Source organism: Notechis scutatus, chromosome Z, assembly GCF_049901735.1.
Source record: "Notechis scutatus isolate UNSWTSFEM ecotype Mainland chromosome Z, rNotScu1.2, whole genome shotgun sequence".
Classification (NCBI taxonomy): domain Eukaryota; kingdom Metazoa; phylum Chordata; class Lepidosauria; order Squamata; family Elapidae; genus Notechis; species Notechis scutatus.
In genome coordinates this window covers 31,485,190-31,506,453 of record NC_142025.1, presented here as the reverse complement: position 1 = coordinate 31,506,453, position 21,264 = coordinate 31,485,190, and the positions used below count along the sequence as shown (strand labels likewise).

The following is a 21,264-nucleotide window of genomic DNA, read 5'->3' as shown; positions in this document are numbered from 1 at the left end:
ACATGCTAGGAATACGTTGCACGTCTAATTAACTTGTTTTAAAAGTTGATCTCATCAAACTATAGAACAAACCAATACAGAAGGAACTTTATTGTAGCTCTCTCTATATTCACCATGAAAGTATATTAGGAACTTTTTAAGCTCTTCTTCAAGAAACAGAGTTTCTATAATTGCAGACATGTTTCCAAATATTACTGCATCAAATTGGTGAGTTTCTTTGTAAGAATTTTGAGGTCTCTTTCAGCATGCCAGATAGTTTGGCTTCAGAGTAGTATTGATTGACCTTTGTAGCTTAACCTCTGTTGGTTAAAATAACACATGGAGAGGACAAACCAAATAGTGCAGGTTTTGTGTGTATACATTCATACCTGGTGAACTCAAAATAATCACCTATAAACATGAGGGAGAACTCCTTGTAAGAATCTAAAGAGCAGTATGTGGATCTAAGGGTATTGTAAAGTAGATGCAACACTACTTTTGTTATGTAGAGTTTATATATTGTAGTTTATATATTTTTATAAGAATCTCAAAGCAGCATCACTCTTTTATCCTTACAACAGCGAGGTAGGTTGTGAGGTAGTTGAGATGTGAGAAAGAGGTTTGCCCCAGAGCTTCCTGAGTCCCAGACTCTGACAGGTGCTCCCACTGCAGATTCCTTTTGCACTTTCTGTCATTTCATAGAGTGTTAAAAATTTATTTTTATTTTACTTATTTATTTATTTTGATTTGTCAATCTCTTACAAGATAATAGGTATAAGTATATACATAGTTATGAATACATGAAATGAGAACATATAACAAAAATAAAAGAAACAATAGGACAGGGACGGTAGGCACGTTGGTGCGCTTTATGCATGCCCCCTACAGACTTCTTAGGAAAGGGGTGAGGTCAATAATAGACAGTCTAAGGTTAAAGTTTTTGGAGTTTGGGGAAGAAACCACAGAGTGAAGTAGAGTATTCCAGACATTGACCACTCTGTTGCTGAAGTCGAATTTCCTGCAATCAAGTTTGGTGCGGTTTATCTTGAGTTTGTATCTATTGTGTGCTCTTGTGTTGTTATGGTTGAAGCTGAAGTATTCATTGACAGGTAAGTCATTGTAATGTAAGGTTTTTGTATACCATACTTAGATCGGACCGAAGATGGCGTAATTCAAGGTTTAGCCTAATTCAAGTCTGGTGGCATAAGGTATTCTACGATGAGTAGAGGAGTGGAGAACTCTTGTGAAATATTTCTGGACTTTCTAGCACCTCAACTGTGCTAATATCAGATACGTAATGTGGGTTCCAGACTGACGAGCTGTATTCGAGTATTGGTCTAGCAAATGTTTTGTATGCTCTAGTTAGTAGTGTGATATTACCAGAGAAAAAGCTATGTAGGATTAGGTTAACAACTCTTAATGCCTTTTTGGCTATGTAGTTACAGTGGGCTCTAGCACTTAGATCATTAGAGATGAGTATTCCAAGGTCCTTTACAGAGCTTGGATCATCAACAAGGCCTTGACTATAAACATGGTTATAAATACATGAAATGGATACGAATAAGAAAAAAAGAAACAATAGGATGGGGATGGTAGGAACGTTTGTGCGCTTATGCACGCCCCTACAGACCTCTTAGGAAAGGGTTGAGGTCAATAGTAGACAGTCTATGGTTAAAGTTTTTGGGGTTTGGGGAAGAAACCACAGAATCAGGTAGAGTATTCCAGACATTGACTATTCTGTTGCTGAAGTCATATTTCCTGCAATCAAGTTTGGTGCGGTTTATCTTGAGTTTGTATCTATTGTGTGCTCTTGTATTGTTTTGGTTGAAGGTGAAGTGTTCATTGACAGGTAGGACATTGCAATATATAATTTTATGTACTATAATTAGATCGAACCGAAGGCATAGTTTTAGGTTGTCTAGGTCTAAAATTTCAAGTCTGGTGGCATAAGGTATTCTGCTACGAGTAGAGGAGTGGAGGACTCTTCTCGTAAAATATTTCTGGATTTTCTCAATTGTATTAATATCAGATATGTAATGCAGGTTCCAGACTGATGAGCTGTATTCAGGTATTGGTCTAGCAAATGTTTTATATGCTGTAGTTAGTAGAATGATACTACCGTAGAAAAAGCTACGCGGGATTAGGTTAACAACTCTTAATGCCTTTTTGGCTATGTAGTTACAGTGGGCTCTAGCACTTAGATCATTTGTGATCATTTGAGTACTCCAAGGTCCTTGACAAAGTTTGTGTTATCAACAAGGTCTTGACTATTCAGCTTGTATTTTATTTTCTGATTTTTTTGCCAATATGTAAGACAGAGCATTTATTTGTCGAGATTTGAAGTTGCCATTTGTTTGACCATTCTGATACATAGTCAAGATCTTTTTGAAGGGTCTGTGGTAATGAACAGCTTTACATCCTCAGCGAAGAGAACGCAGTTGTTCTTAATATGATCACAGAGGTCATTTATGTAGAGTATGAAGAGAGTTGGTCCTAGAACACTGCCTTGTGGGACACCACTATTGATAGGTACAGAATTTGATAGGACACTCCCAATTTGTTGTCTGTTTGACAGGAATGCTTCTATCCAGTTATGCAGTTGTCCAGAGATACCATAGGATTTTAATTTTAGGAGTAGTTTGTCATGTACCACTGAATCAAAAGCTTTATAGAAGTCTCTGTAAATTGCGTCTATTTCTTTGCCCTGATCGAGTTGTGTAGTCCATATGTTTTTGCAGTGTAAGAGTTGCAGATTACAAAATAGTTTTTTTTCTGAAACCAAATTGTTTATTAGAGAGTATGTCTTCTAGTTTTTCATCAACATTTAAAAAATTACAAATATTTAAAATTTTCTCTGATGAATTCATTTTTATATCCATTTTAAAAGTATTTTAAGTGTTTTTAGCCATATTTTCAAGAATTCTTTGCAGATATCAGCTATAACATTATTTCTGCTTTCAGATTAATACTCTAATAGAGGGATTAGGCAATGTTGACCCAGGAGTTGCATTTAATATGGAAAAGGACAAGAGCTGCAGGATCATGTACAACTGTGTCATGCACATGGCAGCATTAATATTTTCAGGATTTAAATATATTTTACTATTTCTCAGACTATCTGTCTTTCTAGAATGCACATAGATGCACACAGATGCACACTGTTGAGTAGGATTGTGACATTTCTTTGTTTAAGCTAAATTCAACAAATTTTAAAGCTCCAGAATACCAAACACTTTGTTACCAATTTTTAGCAGTAGAGAGAAGATCTGCACATTCTCCTGACTGCCCATCTTGGATTTGAAAGATATAGAAGATGGACAGAAAGTAAACAAGTAAACAAGGAAGTAACTTATCTTTTCCTGATCAGCAAGAGTGGTCTTTCTGCCAGTTAATTGATAGTCAAGACAGAGCCAAATGTGCCCCATTTTTCAGTAAAAAAGAGAAAAAAAGAAGAGTTCCACTGTTGTTCCTCCCTGCATTTAAATACTGAGGAAATAGGTTATGAAGTAGATTCAAATTTAATTCATCCAGACTTAGAATAGGAAAAGGGGAAACTGAGTTTGAGGAAAACCCAACCAAGGTTTTTTCACTGAGATCTTTTCTTGAACGGTCCATCTTTCTTTATTAATTGTTCCAATCTGGTAGTTCTCTTCCTCAGTTAGACTGTGCAGAGCTCCAAGAAGAATCCTTGGACAGCTGAGTGGACACTGCTCCTTTTTGCTTATCAGACAGCACAAAAACCATGAGGTTGCTGTGGTGGAAAGATTCCTTCAGGTCCCATCATACCATTTTCAAGTATGGGAGATATATTAGTCACTTTGCTGGAGCAAAGCAGTTACATTTCATAGTGCACAGACTGGCTTTTTCTTAGTGACAACAATTTATTTGGTTGATTTATCTATTGTTTGTTGTTATTTGTTTTATTGTGTTTTATGTGCCATCCAATTTAGAATCCTTTTTTTTCCTGAACCAAGTATAATTTTAAAATTTCCGAATCCATATGAGGGTAATATTTTATTCTCTTAGGCTTGCTCAACATTGAAAAAATGAGCATCAAATAGAACAAAGAAAAAATAGAGTCAGTGTAGACAATGCGATGATGAGCCTGAGTCATCACAATAGGCCCAAGGTGAACCCCAATGAAATAAGCTGCAGATATTCAAATTTGAGCCCTGTGAGACTGTGGTGATTTCAAGTTGCATTCAGGATCTATGTAAGGATTGCTGAGATAAAGAAATAATGGACCTTTAGCAGTTCTGCCAATACTGTATATGAAACCTCTCAGTTTGGTGGCCTTGATTGAAACTAATTTACTGAATTTCTTTCCTATATCTTTTAGATATAGTGATAGAGGCATGGCTCTGTTAATTAAGTACTTTCTGTTGTTGGAACAATCAAGGGTTTCCAGTTCTATTTTTATCATGCTTCCAGTTAAATGCTCATGGGCTATCTCATACATCCATCACATTTGTATAAATCAATAAAACTTCCTAGTCTGATGTGTTAATTATATTATATTAAGTGCATTGACACCCACTTATTACCAATAAATTAAATATGATCGTTATGTATTAAATAATAATTGCAGTATTATTTTTAGAGAAAAAAAATAAGTAAAAACATTTCTAGATTTTTTAAAAACAGTATTAGAGGTAGGTTTACCATAGAAAATGCCCATTAAGTATCATTGAGAAATTTATTATTTTTTTATTTGTAGAGTAAAACCATGTGATCTATATTCAAGATGAAAAATATTTTGAATCTGTAATAAAATTGTTATATATTACATTTTTATAATGAATAGACAGTTATAATGAATGAGCAGTTGCAAAAGTTGTTTTAAAAAAACAAATCACAACACTACTTACAATTGAAGCAACAATTGGTTTTTTTAATTATAAAACATAATTCCAACAGTCTTGATGTTGCCATTATTATCTAATCTCATGAAATAAAGTTAATAAAAATTATTATTATCAGTGATGTATAATTTAATACATGCTTCCAGAATTAGATTTGTACCTAATATTGCTTTTTAGGGTGAATTTTATACGAGTTCTAACACTTTTTGCTTATATTTCCATATGCTACAACCAATTCATCCACAACTACGCTATCATTTTAAAACAATTTATCAGTGGGATATAATGTTTTTTGGTATCTTCTTTATCTTGACATATCTTTAAAACAATAATTGTGGATTTGATGGAGCATGTGTTTATATGATCATGGCTAATGTCAGAATTTTAATTTACATTCTCATTTTTCTTGATCTAGAAGGGGCCATATCATGTTCCAGGACTTTTTATAAATCAAAATATTTCAAATACGTTTTAAATTAAAAAAGAAAAAGGAAAGAAATGTTAACTTAATAAAGATGTGGGATTCATTTACAAAGGAAATACTGGCCATAGACCAAGAGCAAGTTAAATATTGTGCCAACAGTTTTGCAGTTCACAGTCTGCATTTTTTCTCCCTTGCTTAACCTCTACAATACTGACCTATCTTTCTTGAAGGAAGAAACCTGGTCAATAGGGGCATATATAAGATACATTTTTATTTCAATATTTGCCCTTTAGTTGGGCAACTAAAATGAACATAAACCAAAATCAGCTTATGCATTGTGTGAAGTATTAACTTTTAAAGATTCTGCATTGGTGAGTTGAGCAATGGCTTATGGAATAACCTGGGGTTCATTTAAGTTTGTAGAATCTGAGAAAGCAGGTTTTTCTGAAGTTTGAACATTAAGACTAGTACACTTTCCTTTCTTGGCTGCTTCTGCTAACCAGGGTGTGTGAAGCTGAATCCAGGAGATTGTTAAAATTTCTTTGAGGAAGGGGTTAATACCACCTGTCCCCAAAAGATGCAGTAGTGCACCTTATCCAAAAAAAGCCGTTCCTGAATCCAGCTGTTTTCACCATTTTTCCCAGCCCCAACTTCTCCTTTCTGGGAAAGATTGGGGAGAAGATGGCAGATGAACTTCAGTGGATCATGGAGAAATGGATTTTCTGGATACTGTCCATTCAGATTTCAGGGCTGATTATGGTTGCTGTGTTAAATGATCTTCATTAGGAAGAATGCCACAATAAGGTCATCTTCAAAGATCTTATAATGGCATTTGATACAGTCAACTATGAGGTCTCTTTAGACTGCCTGCAGTGGTTGGAATTGGATGTACTATTTTTTAAAATATCTATGTAGTTTTAGGCATTTGCAGCTCAGCAGGTGGGTGTGGTTCGTAATTGGGGGACCAGTGATTGAATCCTTGGGAACTCTATTATGGAGTCTCATAGTGCCTAACATCTACATGCAACCACTAGGAAAATAATTTGCCAGTTTTGGTTGTAACCATTATGCTGATGCTAAATTATAACTACTATCTGACTGAAACAAATGAAATTCAAAATTTGGTATGACAAAGTGAGGAGGATCTGGATGATATAAAACAATTTCAACCTGAATAAGCTGAGGCTTAGCTTCTTGTTGCCAATAAACATTGGAAATTTATTTAACATTTGTCCTGGTAGTTACACTTGATGAGACAGTGTTTTCCTGCAAAGGAGTTGGTGTATCATCAGAATGGCTAATGGCTCAATTGAAACTTCAAATGAAAACCATGGCTGGGATGTCTTCGATTACTGTGCCAGTCATATTCCTATTTTTAATATAACAGGTACAGAATACCCTGATCCCCATAGCATTAGACTACTGCTAGGGTACTTTATGTTTGGTTGTGTTTGAAGACCCATAACTACAGCTAGTTCAAAATGCAATGGCATCATAACAGAATTATATTTTGCCAGAAACCCCTGTATCACCTGCCAGATAGTTTTCAAATTCAATCTGAAGTACCTGTCATTAAAGAACTTTTAAAGCCATTCATGGTGTTTTATCAGATTACATTCACACAACACCTTGCTGGCATGAAAACCCAAAGAAAGCCTATTAATAGTCTTTCTAATCTTTGAGGAAGAATTTATTCATATCTAGGAGGAAAGTTAAAGTCATTTTATTCCAGCTAGCATTTCGTTCTAGATTGTCCTGCTGGTATCCCTTGTGTATTTGACTTTTGATGCTTTGTTATTTTCTTTTTGCCAGTCTTAAATATTGCTTTTAACTATGTATACTAATTATGTTGTTTATTGGCCTAGCTGCTTGGTGCAGATTGTAAATGGATGGATAGATGGATGGAAGTACATAGATAAGTAGGTAGGTAGGTAAGTAGATAGATAGATACATAACAGATAATCAGAGTTGGAAGGGATCTTGTAGGTCATCTAGTCCAACCCCCGCCCAAGCAGGAGACCCTATACCAATTCTGGCAAATGGCAGTCCAATCTCGTCTTGAAAGTCTCAAGTGATGGCACTCCCACAACTTCCGAGGGCAAGCTGTTCCATTAGTTGATTGTTCTCACTGTCAGAAAGTTTCTCCTTATTTCCAGGTTAAATCTCTCCTCGTTCAGTTTCCATCCATTATTCCTTGTCTGACCTACAGGCGCTTTAGAAAATAGCTTGACCCCTTTCTCCCTGAGGAATACATACATACATACATACATACATACATACATACATACATACATACATGAGTACAGTTTAGGGTTAACTCATATAACAGCTGCAATGGGTGATTTTGCATTTGAAATAATTAGAAATAGTAAAAAGGAAGAGACTTCAGTTTCTCTATCTCCTTCCAATTACTATCCTCTTGTTAGTAATAGAAATCCTGATATTGTTTTAGGGCTATATCCTCCTTTGTTTCAGGGGGTCAAAATGGTGTAAATAACATCCTTTCCCCCCCCCCTTAACAACTGCTCTGTGAGATAAGCTAAGTGGAGTGTGTGTGACTGGCTCAAATCATCCTCAGAGTTTTCCAAAGCCAAGGCTCAGTTTCAATCTGTTTCCTGTCCCTAATCCTATACATTAACGATCATACCAAGCTTTAAATTTCAAATACATATTTGACTCTCAGGGAAGGATTAAGCATCCTCATTTGTTTGCCATGTTCTTTTTTTCTTCTTCTTTTTTTCCTTTGGTCACACTGTCAAGAAGTTGGCATTTTTTTCAAAATTTAAAACTGATGCAGAGGCACATCTGCGTGTAACATATAGTGTGATTTCTGTTAGATGATTTTGCAAAAAGATTTAGCTTTCAACTACTGGAAGTATTATTAAAATATATGGAAATTCATAGAGAGTTAAAGAACATTGCATAGTAATCCTTGGGACATATTCCCAGATTTACCATACTCTGTAAAAATGTGTAAAATCTGTAGAAGTTCTTCACAAATAAATGTAACAGAATAAATTAGGTGACCAATCCAAAAGGACCAGCTATTAGAGTGGGAAAATCAATTGCTCTCCCTTGTCATACCTCACTCATCTTGCCAATGAATCCTTCCCAATAATTAATAGAATAGTGAAGTAGAAAGTATACTTAATATATGTAAATGCAAAATGTAGATTTAGCTGTTGTACCAAATTTAGCTTCTGTTTTAACTTGTCCATTTTGCTGATTTAACATACTGCACTGCAACTGTAACCCTAATTCAAATCCCAATAATTAAAAGCTGTCAGCATGCATTAAAATCTCTTAAGATTAAGATTTTTAAATGTGATTTTCATTTTCATTTTTTGCCAATTCTCACACAAGTTTTTATTTATCCAGTAATTTATGAATGGATAAATTCGGTATATTGAAGTCTGAAAAATCTATTTCTAAGAATGCAAATATATTGCTCTACTAAAAGTTTGTTCAGAACTAATATAGTGTATTAGACTTTTATATTTAATGCCAAATTGATGCTGGCTTATCTGCAAATTTGAAACAAAGCTTTTTTTACAGTGAAGAATAGAGAAACAGATATTAGTACACTTATTATTTATAAAAAATGTTTTCGGTCAAGGGCAGATATAAAGAGCATTCTTGGATGATAAAGACAGAGAGCATAGGACAACAGAATCAATGTGAACTGGACTAGAGAACATAATTGGGAAACTGTCAGACCTGCAAACCTGATACAATGCAGCTTAGTTTTCATCCAGTAATTTGAATAAGATAGAACCTTAGCACTGAACTCTTATGTTATTAATATCTAAATTTCATAGGCGAGTATGGTAATATTCAGTATAATAGACCACCATTATGTAAGATTTTTTTGTGTGTGCACACATACATGCCTTCGAATGTGCCTTAACTCCTAGGGACTGCCTGGCTAAGTCCCTGAAGTTCTGTTGCTAAGATTTTTTTGGAAGTTGTCTGCCAGTCCCTGCTTCTTAAGGCTGAGAGAAACAGCTTTGTGTCTATGATAGGGCTAAAACTCTCAGTCTCCTGTGCCCAATGCCTTAAAACAGGTGTCAAACTCGCAGCCCACAGGCCGGATACGTCATGTGCTGGCCCCACCCCCGGCCAGTTTAGTGAAGGGGAAAAAAGTCCCGATACATCACATGATGCCACTGTGATGACATGACTTTGATACCCCTTCCTTAAAATATTGCAGTAAACTAATTCTAATACTAAATATAGATCTGGGATAATTTGAATGTTTCAGAATAAGGAAATGCCAAATCTGAATTGCTTTGTTATTGTCCAGATAGTGTCATGTGTATAGATTTTTTTCAAGATATTATTCATTAAATTGTCCAGAAATGTTGTAATTAAACCTGAAATTCAGAACCAAGCTTAACTTTGTGGGTGTGAATTATAAGAACTGAAATTCTGATATTTTGGAAGAACACTAATGAAATTTGATGACATGACACTGCAACTTCCTTCTTGAAGTTCACTGGTATTTCTGTTACTATCTTTTTAAAGATACATGTGATAGTTTATATGATAAAAACAGCATTCTGATGAATTTGATAATAGGATGGGGGAAGAAATGAACAGACAGAGGCATGCATATATATTTGGCAGACCTGATGCGGTTCATATGAATTTATTTTAGTGGAAACATAAACATAATTCAGTCTATCCTTTAGTTCAGTCTTGCATCTATTTTTCTGGTTATTCAACAAATAATTTTATTTCTTGATTGATTTAATTTAGTGTTTATGTTTGCTTAATGCTTCTCATTTCTTTCTAGTGTTCTTTATTCTTCATTCTCCAATGAAGCCATTATTTTCCTACTGTGTTTATGTGTATTGATAACTTTGTTCATATTTTCTTAAAAACATTTTGTAGATGAAGAATATAGATGGCCTGCTGCCCTCCATAAGTGCTAATGTTCTTATATTTATTTCAAATGGAATTACAGTATTTCTAATCTTTTGCTAGACTATGTTCTAATATGTGTTCTTGCTGTCTGTGTATTTCTGTAGCAGTTCAGTTTATTTACTTGGCCATGACTAATTCAAAGTGTTACAGTTAGTACATGAGTAGTTAGCAAACAAATCTGAAATGGTTAATAATGGAAAGAAGAAGAACGTAAAAAAGGCACCAGATGATTTCTGCCACTTTTCTGTGGCATTTATAGTCTCATTTTAACATCTTGAAATGAAAAATCTCATGATAGACAATGTGACTTCAAATAGATACTCATGCACATCTGGGACATACATTCAAGAAAACAACAACAAAGCACTGAACAAATGGAGTAAACATGGAACCAAATGAATTTACAGTTGGATCTAAATCTTCCCACAGAAATCTGTTGCTTAGGTCTGTGAATCAGTGACAGATTTCTCCAGAGAGTTTCAACACATTGTTGCATTATGCAGGCACTTATGTCAGTGAAATATAGCTCTCATACACAATTGTTAAAGCACGCATGAAATAGCCTAATATGGAGAATCACTTTTTCACATTCTAGATTATGTTAGTGTTCCATCATTCATATTAAAAAGACAGAGTTTGTGCAGGTTTTAGTGGCCTGGGATAGTTACAGATCTGTTGGCATAGGTCAGCAAATGGAGTGAGAAAAAGGAGAAATATTTATACTGGTTTTGAAAAGCAGATCTGTCATAAGGAACTGATCTGGGGGTTAGCTTTAGTTTAGGACAGGGATCCCCAACCTTTTCGACGCCGCGGCCCGGTTCCGGCGTCAGCTGGGCGCTGCGGCCCGGTTCCGGCGTCAGCTGGGCGCCGCGGCCCGGTTCCGCATCAGCTGGGCGCCGCCATCTTTTTGACGAAAATCACTTCCGGTGACGTCACGGAAGTGATTTTCGCAAAAAATGAGCGGCGCTAGCGCTCTGGTGAGCTTTTCAGGTAGAAATGGCTTTCTACCCGGAAAAGCTCACCGGCGCTGGCGCCGCCATCTTTTTGACGAAAAATTGCTTTTTTACCAAAAAGATGGTGGCGCCCAGCAACCAGCGGCCCGGTAAGGCTTGTTCATGACCCGGTACCGGTCCGCGGACCGGCGGTTGGGGACCCCTGGTTTAGGAGATGTAAAGGCAGCAGACTCATTGGTCCATCTTTATATAGGTATGGGGATTTAATCTGACAGCAACTTCATACAAGATCCAGCAATAGGTTTGTCAAACATTGACAAAACTTTGGTCTCTAGGCAAAGACCAAGCTGGAGATGGGAATTGCCAACACTTTGGAAGATAGACTCAAGATTCAGAAGGATGTTGAGCATTGGGCTCTTTTGAACAAGATGCAGTTCAGTAGTGAGAAAAGCGAAGTTCTGCACTTAGGTAGGAAAAACCAAATGCACAGGTATAGAATAGGTGATACCTGATTCAACAGTGGTAACTATGAAAGGGATCTAGGTATCCTTATGGATTACTATTTAAATATGAGCTGGAATAGTGTGACATTTACAAAATAATAATGATAATGCAGCCCTAGACTGCTCATCAACAGAAGAATAGCAACAAGGTCACAAGAAATAACAATATATTCTATACTGTACTAGTGAAGCCACATTTGAAATATAGACAAAAGCAACAAAAAAGATAAGGGATCTAGAGGCTAAACCATATGATGAATGCTTAAGGAAACTGGATATGTCTAATGTAACAAAGAGAAGGATTGATGATAACATCTGTCTTAGGGAAGATAGATGATAACTGTTTTCCAGAACTTGATGAGATATCATAGAGAAAAGGGGATGACTTATTCCCCAAAGCACCTGAAGACAGAACAAGAAGCAATGGGTGGAAACTAGTTAAAGAGTGTTCTAATCTGGAACTAAGGAGAAATTTCCTGACAGTGAGAAGAATTAATGACAGGAATTCCTTGCCTTCTGGATTTCTGGGTGCTCATTGCTGGAAATTTTCAAGAAAATATTAGATAGCCATTTGTCAGGAATGGAATAAGAGCTCCTTGGGCAGGAAGATGAACTAGAAGACCTCCAAAGTTCCTTCTAACCTGATTCTATGATTCTATGACCATGAGAGTGTTTCTTTACCCAATGGAGAAGTAGTAAGTGTTAAAAGATTCAGGGGGGGGGGAACCCAAGCAGTAGTGAGCACATTATAGTAAGCTCAGCATAGTTCAGCATTCAATACCATCATTCCAGACATTCTTCTAACTAAATTAAACCAACTAGCGGTACCTGAACACACTTGTAAGTGGATTATAAGCTTCCTAACGGACAGGTATCAGCAGGTGAAGCTAGGCAGAATCTCATCTGATACCTGTACAATTAGCACAGCCCCCCCCCAAAGCTGTGTGCTTTCTCCACTTCTCCCTATATACCAATGACTACATCTCAAATGATCCACCTGTTAAAATACTGAAGTTTGCAGATGATACAATAGTGATTGGTCTCATTCGAGACAACAACGAATCCGCATACAGACAGGAGGTTGTACAACTTGCCTTGTGGTGTAGCTGGAACAATCTGGAACTGAACACACTCAAAACCATAGAAATAGTGGTAGACTTTAGAAGAAACCCTCCCATACTACCACCTCTTACAATACTAGACAACACAGTATCAACAGTAGAGACCTTCAAATTTCTAGGTTCTATTATAACACATGACCTAAAATGGACACCTAACATCAAAAACGTCATCAAAAAAGCATAACAAAGAATGTTCTTCCTGCACCAGCTCAGAAAGCTCAAACTGCCCAAGGAGCTGCTAATACAGTTCTACAGAAGAATTAATGAGTCTGTCATCTGCACCTCTATAACTGTCTGGTTTGGTTCTGCAACCCAACAGGACAGTCACAGACTTCAGAAGATAATTAGGACTGCAGAAAAAACAATTACTGCCAACCTGCCTTCAATCGAGGACCTATATATGAGTCAAAAAGACGGCTGTGAAAATATTTACAGACCCCTCACATCCCGGACGTAAACTGTTTCAACTCCTTCCCTCAAAACGATGCTATAGAGCAGGGGTACTCAACCACCGGTCCGCGGACCGGTCCCGGTCCGTGGAGCACTCTGTACCGGCCGCAAAGAAGAAAAAAAAATGGCGGCTTTCTTCGCCTTCGGTGAATGCTGCTGGGATCAGGGATCAAGGACACAAATGAAATAAGGGGAGGGAGGAAGCAACCAAGCCTGTCCTGCTCTCTGGCTCAGCGGCTTCGGTTTCCTCCCGCCTCGTTCCTCTCTCAGTCGCTCTCTCGCTGCTCCACCATCCCAGGAAGAAACTGCTTCAAAGAAGCCGGGGGTGGTGGCTTTTCCTGTCGCCGCAGCTCCTCCGAAGCGCCCGTTACCCCCACCGCCCGCCCGCCCGCGCTTCAATTCAGTGCTCCGTTCTGCCTGCCTGCCTGCCTGCCTTGTTTGGAGCATCTTCAGCTGAGAATAATAACTATTCGCCTTTTTATCAGCCAAAGCTGCTCCGAAAGGAAGAAGGCAGGCAGGCAGGCAGAACGGAGCACTGGATTGAACCACGGGCGGGCGGTGGGGTGGGGGTAAACGGGCGCTTCAGAGGAGCTGCGGCGACAGGAAAAGCCACCCCCCGGCTTCTTTGAAGCAGTTTCTTCCTGGGCTGGTGGAGCAGCGAGAGAGCGACTGAGAGAGGAACGAGACAGACACCTGAGGGAGGGAGGGAGACACCTGAGGGATGGGGCTGAGGGAGGCAGGGCCGAGGCGCTCCTGAACTTGGTGGTTTTGCTGGCAGGACGTTTTATTACCCGACTAGGTAACAACATCAGATGTTACCTAGTCAGGTAATGAAACATCTGCAAGCAAACCACCAAACTCGGATTCTCCCCCCCCCCCCTTGAAAAAGTGTTTGTGCTTGAAACTGGTCCCTGGTACAAAAAAGGTTGGGGACCACTGCTATAGAGCATGCATACTAGAACACATACTAGACACAAGAACCATCACTCTGCTAAACAAATAATTCCCTCAACACTGTTCGACTATTTACAAAGTCTGCACTACTATTACTGTTAATCTTCTCATCACTCCTTATCACTCATCCCCTTCCACTTGTGACTGTATGACTGTAACTTTGTCGCTTGTATTCTTACGATTTATATTGACTGTTTCCTAGTATGATTTGGTTGCTTATTGTACCCTATGACTATCATTAAGTGTTGTACCTTATGATTCTTGACTCTTGACGAATGTATCTTTTATGTATACTGAGAACATCTGCACCAAGACAAATTCCTTGTGTGTCCAATCACATTTGGTCAATAAAGAAATCTATTCTATTCTATTCTATTTGTTGATTTTTTCCCCACATGATTTCAAAATCTGTGCCCTTTGTTATACTCATGCTTTTTTACATGTAACAATTTGCTGTCTTAGTTTATTCTTTATTAATTTGCATAAGCAAAGAATAGGCAGCCTCTTACCATCTAGTTCCTAATCCAACCTGAGTTTTTTCTAGATTATTTTAATTTAATTAAAAAACAACAAAATAACATGATCTAGCATTATCTTCATTTACTATAATACTTTTGTAAAGACTTTGTAGGTCTTATAAAATAAAATGGTAGTTATTCTTCAATAGTGATTACAGCATGGCTTCAAGATGCAAAATATGCCAGCAGTCCAATAAATATTTCTAGCCTGTAATTTAACCAAAAATAGTGGTTTATTTCTGTCCAGTAAGTCAAACTGAAATGCTTCTTCAAAGTTTGATTATAACATTATTTCCTGAATGAAACCAGTGTGGGAAAAAGTGAATTAGTTTATATGTCAGAATAGGGAATATATGAATCTTGATGTTCCTAACTTTCAATCATGTAGTGCATACCATCTCATTCATCATCTATAAATCCTGAAGATCCTTTCAGTCAGTTCTATTGTGTATGCTTTAATAGGTTTTAAAATATGGTTAAGAGCATCCAATTATCTCTTCCATAAGTTTCATTTAAATATTAAAAAGAATGGAGAAAACAGAACCTTGAAAAACATCTTATATTAGATCTTATTTTGATGTTTGCCTCTTTTAACCAAGGAAGCTTCCTAACAGCTTCTACTGGGAGTCTAGAGGCTCCCAGTAAAAGCTATAAACCAAACAGGCTCTCCACATTCCATATACCACACTTCAAAACAGTTCCAATCCAATAAGTATAACCAAATATATCTTGGCATCAATCATAGCATCCAGAGTAGTAAAGATATAAGAAGAAAAACATGAAAAACATCAAAGCAGCTTGTGAATAATCAACTCTGGGAAAAGGATAAAGTAGGAGTATAGGGAGGCCCAAAAACCCTGAAATAATTTAAGGATGCAATGCTTGCAGGAAGCTTTTTTTTTTTTTTTGCAACAAAATCACCATATATAAGTCTTAAATTAACTTTATACTTTACCTTATGAATATGAGTCAGGTCTTCCTCCATAGCACTATAAAATATCTATCTTGCAACTCTACAGCCATATTTGAATACCACATATTATTTGTAATCTAGGTTACAGAGGATACAATCAATCGGGTGTTCTGTATTACAAGTATCAATCAATTGATAGGACTCATTTCAATTCCTTTATTTTAGAATGCAATTAGATCTAATAGATTTTGCATCTTGCCCATATATAGGTAAAATGTAGCCACTAATCAGACAGTGCTGATCTACCATGACTTAAAAACATAAGGCATCCCTTCCCATGGAACATCTCCTAAATCAAGACTGTTATTGGCTATATGCTTATCTTAGAGAAATGCTTAGTTACTGTGGAACTTCAGGATTGGAGTAACCTAAAGTAAATATGGAATTCAATCAACTTCATGAGCCTACACAACTCTAACTCTTAATATAAGACCATCTGTATTAGTTCATAGATTCAGGTAGAGAGCATAGAAAGCAATATACTAATAGAGTTTCAAGTCAATTCCTAGACACAAGATTGAAATGTGCTCATTATGACCAAGTTTTCTCACAGGTTTTCTAGCAGGAAAGTGTTCATATAGTTCATTGCTGTATCTACTTGTGAAGATAGTGAGACAAAGCTATGGCTGAATTAACAATAATTGCATTTCCCCCATTTTCTATTTTCTACATTTAGAATTCATTTCATTATTTTGTTCACTTCAGACAGCATGTTAGCATGTGGAATTCAAATTATAAGCAGATCCTTCTTTCTTCAGTGGTGATATTTCTGAAGACCTGGTCAACTTACCTGCAGAGGAGAGCAGAGGATTCTAGCTCATACAGCACTATTTAAATGAACACAAAGACTACTGTAAGCCTTTGCCATGAACGACATCATAGTGCAACATATAAACACAAGACACTCCTTGTTGTTCCTGGCATATTGTTTGTTAGTTAATTACATAAGGACTCTGGAGTGGCTTCACAAAATTATAATATATGTAATGTATATAGAATAGTGTGCAATGTAGTGTAAATATGATTGGCCTTTGGGAGAAAACCACCAAAACCACAACATACTTCCATAACACCTGCTGCTAAGATGAGGCCTGTCCAAACCTCTTGGCCCCAGGCCTAGAGAAACAGCCAAGTTGTTAAAGATTGCCTGAAGGCAGTGAAGGTAAAGACCATGCAGACCCCCATGGGGTGCAATCCAAAAGCAGGTGCAATGATAAAAAAAATATTGACTATACAGGAGAACATATCACCCAGACAAGAACATCATTGTGAGGCTACATATGCATGCAGGCTTTTCCCAGTTCCTTTTGATCCTTGGAATTTGGCAGCATATTTACTAGTTCTTTCTAAACTATCAGCTTTTCCCAGCTACTTACATGGTATATTAAACTAATCTTTGGAATGTTTATCTCTTCTGGACTCAAAGACTCTTTAAAATTGAAGTACATAAAATGTTAATAAAAATTCAAGTTAAAAAACTTAATGGAGTTAAAAAAGGGGAAAAGACCTAGTCAAGCTGTGATTAACTATACTTAATATTTACAGAGAATTTACACAACTAATTCTTAGATTTGTGCATATTCACATTGCACTTTTATAGATCAGAAATTGTAATATGTCTCTGTGGTTTGTTGTTGAAGAGAAACGTTATTATACCCTACTTTCTACATTCTTGGACATGCTGACAGTTGCTTTAAAACTTATCTTTAAGGGGGGAAATTGGGAAACAGCTTCCTGAAGATATACTTTCTGATTTTGAATTGGGATCCATGTTCCAATGTGTTATAATGTTATATCTATGTCAATACAAAATGTCTGTTACTTGGCATCAAATTTAACCTTTCAGAACAAATTTGAGAAAAGTTGGTGAGAAAAAAATCTTTCATTCTGCAACAACTTTGCTTGAAGTTTCACTCTTTTGAACATGGATGCTTCCTGTCATATATTTTAACAACAAGGAAATATACCTGTATTAAATACTTTCTCATTACCAAACAATTCAAATTCCATTTTGTTTGCCGTAAAGATATAGTTACAGTAGTTTTGTCTATATATTTATAAAATCAATGTTAATCAGAATCTTGAACTGTTTTAATTTACCAGTGTCTTGATGTAACTGATACTTAGAAGTACAGAGCATTAAGCTCTGTAAAGTGCAATATTATTGCAGGGCACATGTCCAATTTTTAAAACACTATATAGATTGGAAGACAGATGAGCTTTTCAGGATTATTTTAGGCCCATTTTGATTAAATGCCTCAGATGCAGTTTCCAATGGAAATTAATTTCATTGATGTGAAAACAAATGGACTCTAACCACAAAATCAGCTGCAATGTTGAAAGGGAGTATAGCAAGCTCAAATTGTAACTGGAAAGGAACGAAGAATAGTACATGCTTTGCTGCACAAGTAGAATTGCTTTGTTAAAGCTAAATATAGGGAGGATATTTTATACAAGTGAGAAAATGTGTATATATTGTATGGAAGGGGGGTTAGAAGATAGGAATAATTGCATTAAAGTAAAGCATTTAATTTAGTTTTCTGTTGTCAAAGTGAATATTATTTAGAATTGTCCCAATTTCAGGCCACTTTATACAAAGTCATCTTAATTACAGGCAATCAAATATTACCACTATTAGCATTCTTTGCCTTTCTACCGTGGTGACATACTTTAGGGGAGAAAATGAAAAAACAGAGACTTAAAATCATTAGACTAATCTCAGGCAATATGAGACTTTGGAGGCAATACTTGAATAAAGTTTGCAACATTAAGAAAATGCACATTATGTACATTTTTGAGGAAAACATAGAAAAAGTTAAGCCAATTACCAAAAATTAGAAGTTCTTTATCCAAACAACTTCTGTTTAGTTTATTGTCTGCTTCCTCTGACTCTGACTCATATTAATTGAAAAGCAAAACTTAAACGGATTTTAACCTAAAGCAGTGTTTTTACAAGTGTATGTGAAGATATAAAATATGTCGGTACAGAACACTCTGGAGTTGGTTTAGTGGCTGAATAGCCCCATATTAGCTTATACACCTTGCCTTGTTCTAATGGATTTCAGTGGATTTCAGTAGAAATGTTTTGCCTAGGGATGCACAATGATTAAGAAAAGAAGACTGTGCTTGCTTAAAAGACTGAAATTATTAGCTCATAGTAACAAGCCTGCACTAGAGATACTGTTGAGGCTTTGTTTTCATGAGTCTACAGTAATTTAGTTTTTAGGATGTGTTTTATTTAGAAAGTGTTGAAATATATAATCACTTGAAAATTATTTAGAATATGACTTAAATAATATCAGTTTCAAGTAAAAATGACATATTATATCTTGCTATAAAAATCAACAGTATGAATAAAGAAAATGTTGCAAGGAACCATTCCCTCCCTCTCCACCCCCAAATGGTCCACAAAGCCAGAAAGGTTGGGAAACTCTGTCCTACAGCATCTTGTACTTAATTTTTTTTATTGTTGTCACCATTAGGTATCTGTTAATAAATTGGAAACTATTCTAAATGTTTCCAGCTACTTCCTAAACAATTCTAAATAACCATCCAGCTTATATCATCAGACCCAGCAGTTTGAAATGGGTGGACTCAAATTTTTTAGCAACGGGTTCTCTGCCTGGTTGCTGGGTGGGCGTGGCCATAGTGGCATGGCCTAGTCGGCCTCCTGCACCATGGTGGGGGTTATCTTTGCCCTCACCGGGCTCCGGAGGCTTTCCTTGAGCCTCTGGGAGGGCAAAAACTGCCTCCCTGGGTTCCGGAGGCTCTCTGGAAGCCGGAAATGGGCCCGTTTCCAGCCTTCCTGAACTTCCAAGAGGCCCATTTTTCACCCTTCTTGAGCCTCCTTGCAAGCCCTGCATTTACCTGATCCAAAACAGGACATGTGGAGATTCCTGGGAGGGGTGGGGTGGGCGGGGCGGAGCCAGCCAGGAAGTTCTCTGCACTGTGTAGAATCTTAGCTAGAGAATTTCCCGACCTGCAAATCCCCAGCAGCTCACCCCTGTTGATATGGGGAAGAAGCACTTCAGAATTCTTATAGTGCTAGACTAGACACTCTTTATTCTGGATCTTAATCATTAGAGTATTGTTTTGCAACATATTAACTTTATATTCATAATTTTGAAATAGGAATAATTGAATTTGCAATTGTTTTCTTCTGAAGTTTTATATTTAACCCTTTCTCCCATGTTCCTCTTTTATAGGCCTGTCCCAGGCTCCTTATCATCACTGCTACATCTGCACAACCGTCAAAGACAGCCCATGCCTGCCTCTATGCCTGGGACTTTACCTAATCCTACAATGCCTGGATCCTCTGCTGTCTTGATGCCAGTAAGCATATTGCTTTTCTACATGTATAGTTTCAAAAATAGCAAATAATGTTATTTATTTATTTATTTATTTATGCACAATTAGCATAAACGTATTAGCAATGATGCTAGATCGGGCTCCTGGTCCCTCTAGTGTAGCAATCTGTCCTTAAAGTGGCCGGACAAGGAAGCCCACTAGACACCCAGCTGAGGCCTTCAGAGGCATCCTAACTATCATGAGAACTAATAACCATTGACCCCCATGAATTAGGGCAATCCCATTTTTAAGGCACCCAAGTTGATGGCAAGCATATCTTATGGTAGCAAATCTCAAACTTCAGTTATGTGCTATAGAAATGTGTGAATCTGTGAATGTGTATATATATATTCCTATGTGTGTGTGTATGTGTATGTGTGCACACACATACTTTTTATTCTGATTCGTATAAGGTTCAATTTTATTGGCTCTGTTCCCTGTAGTGTGTGTTTGTGTGCATATGTGTATACATATATGCATACACATGCATACACACATATCATGAAATCTACCAAGATCTGCACTGCAGGTGCAGGAACATCTTTTTACTTTTACCTTCTTAATTAATTTAAGATAGGAACCTGGAGGGTTATACCTACCAAATTTAACAATCCCATTGGGGAAAGCCTCACTTTTCGAATATTCCAGATAATTTAGATAGCATTAACCATAATTTTATGCAATAGTTTAGCAATAGCAATAGTTTAGATCTACTTAACCTAAGTTATTTTTCAATATAAAAGACAAATTATTCAAAGTTGACTTAGCCTTCCACCCTTCCGAGATCAGTAAAATGAGGACCCAGTTTGTTGGGGGCAATATGCTGACTCTGTAAACCACTTAGAGAGGGCTGTGAAGCACTATGTAAGTCTAAATGCTATTGCTATTATAACAATTTTCAAACCGAAGTGACTTTGTACTTCTAATGAAAAGATAAATTTCTTTCAAAGTAACTACTCAATCAAACTGCATCTACATGGAGGGAAGTATGCAGTGGAGTACCCTAAGGCTCTGTTTAGGCCCAGTACTCTTCAACATCTTCATCAATGACTTGGACAAGGGGATAGATGGGGAACTCACCAAATTTGGAAACGACACCAAGCTGGCAGGAATAGCCAACACTCCAGAAGATAGGCTTAAGATACAGAGAGATCTTGACAGGCTTGAACATTGAGCATTATTTAACAAAATGAAATTCAATGATGAAAAAAGTAAGTTTCTACATTTAGGCAAGAAAAATCAAATGCATAGGTA

At 36.9% G+C, this 21,264-nt stretch overlaps 1 protein-coding gene across 6 annotated transcripts in view; it reads left to right on the top strand.

The window, feature by feature from the left end:
• Positions 1-21,264, top strand: part of CREB5 (cAMP responsive element binding protein 5) — a 262,831-nt gene that overhangs the window by 184,786 nt on the left and 56,781 nt on the right. For all 6 annotated transcript variants that reach the window (XM_026673604.2, XM_087946881.1, XM_087946882.1 and 3 more), the window contains one exon: positions 19,869-19,995. In XM_026673604.2, the coding sequence (XP_026529389.1) occupies positions 19,869-19,995 (127 nt within the window). The remainder of the gene's footprint in view (positions 1-19,868; positions 19,996-21,264) is intronic.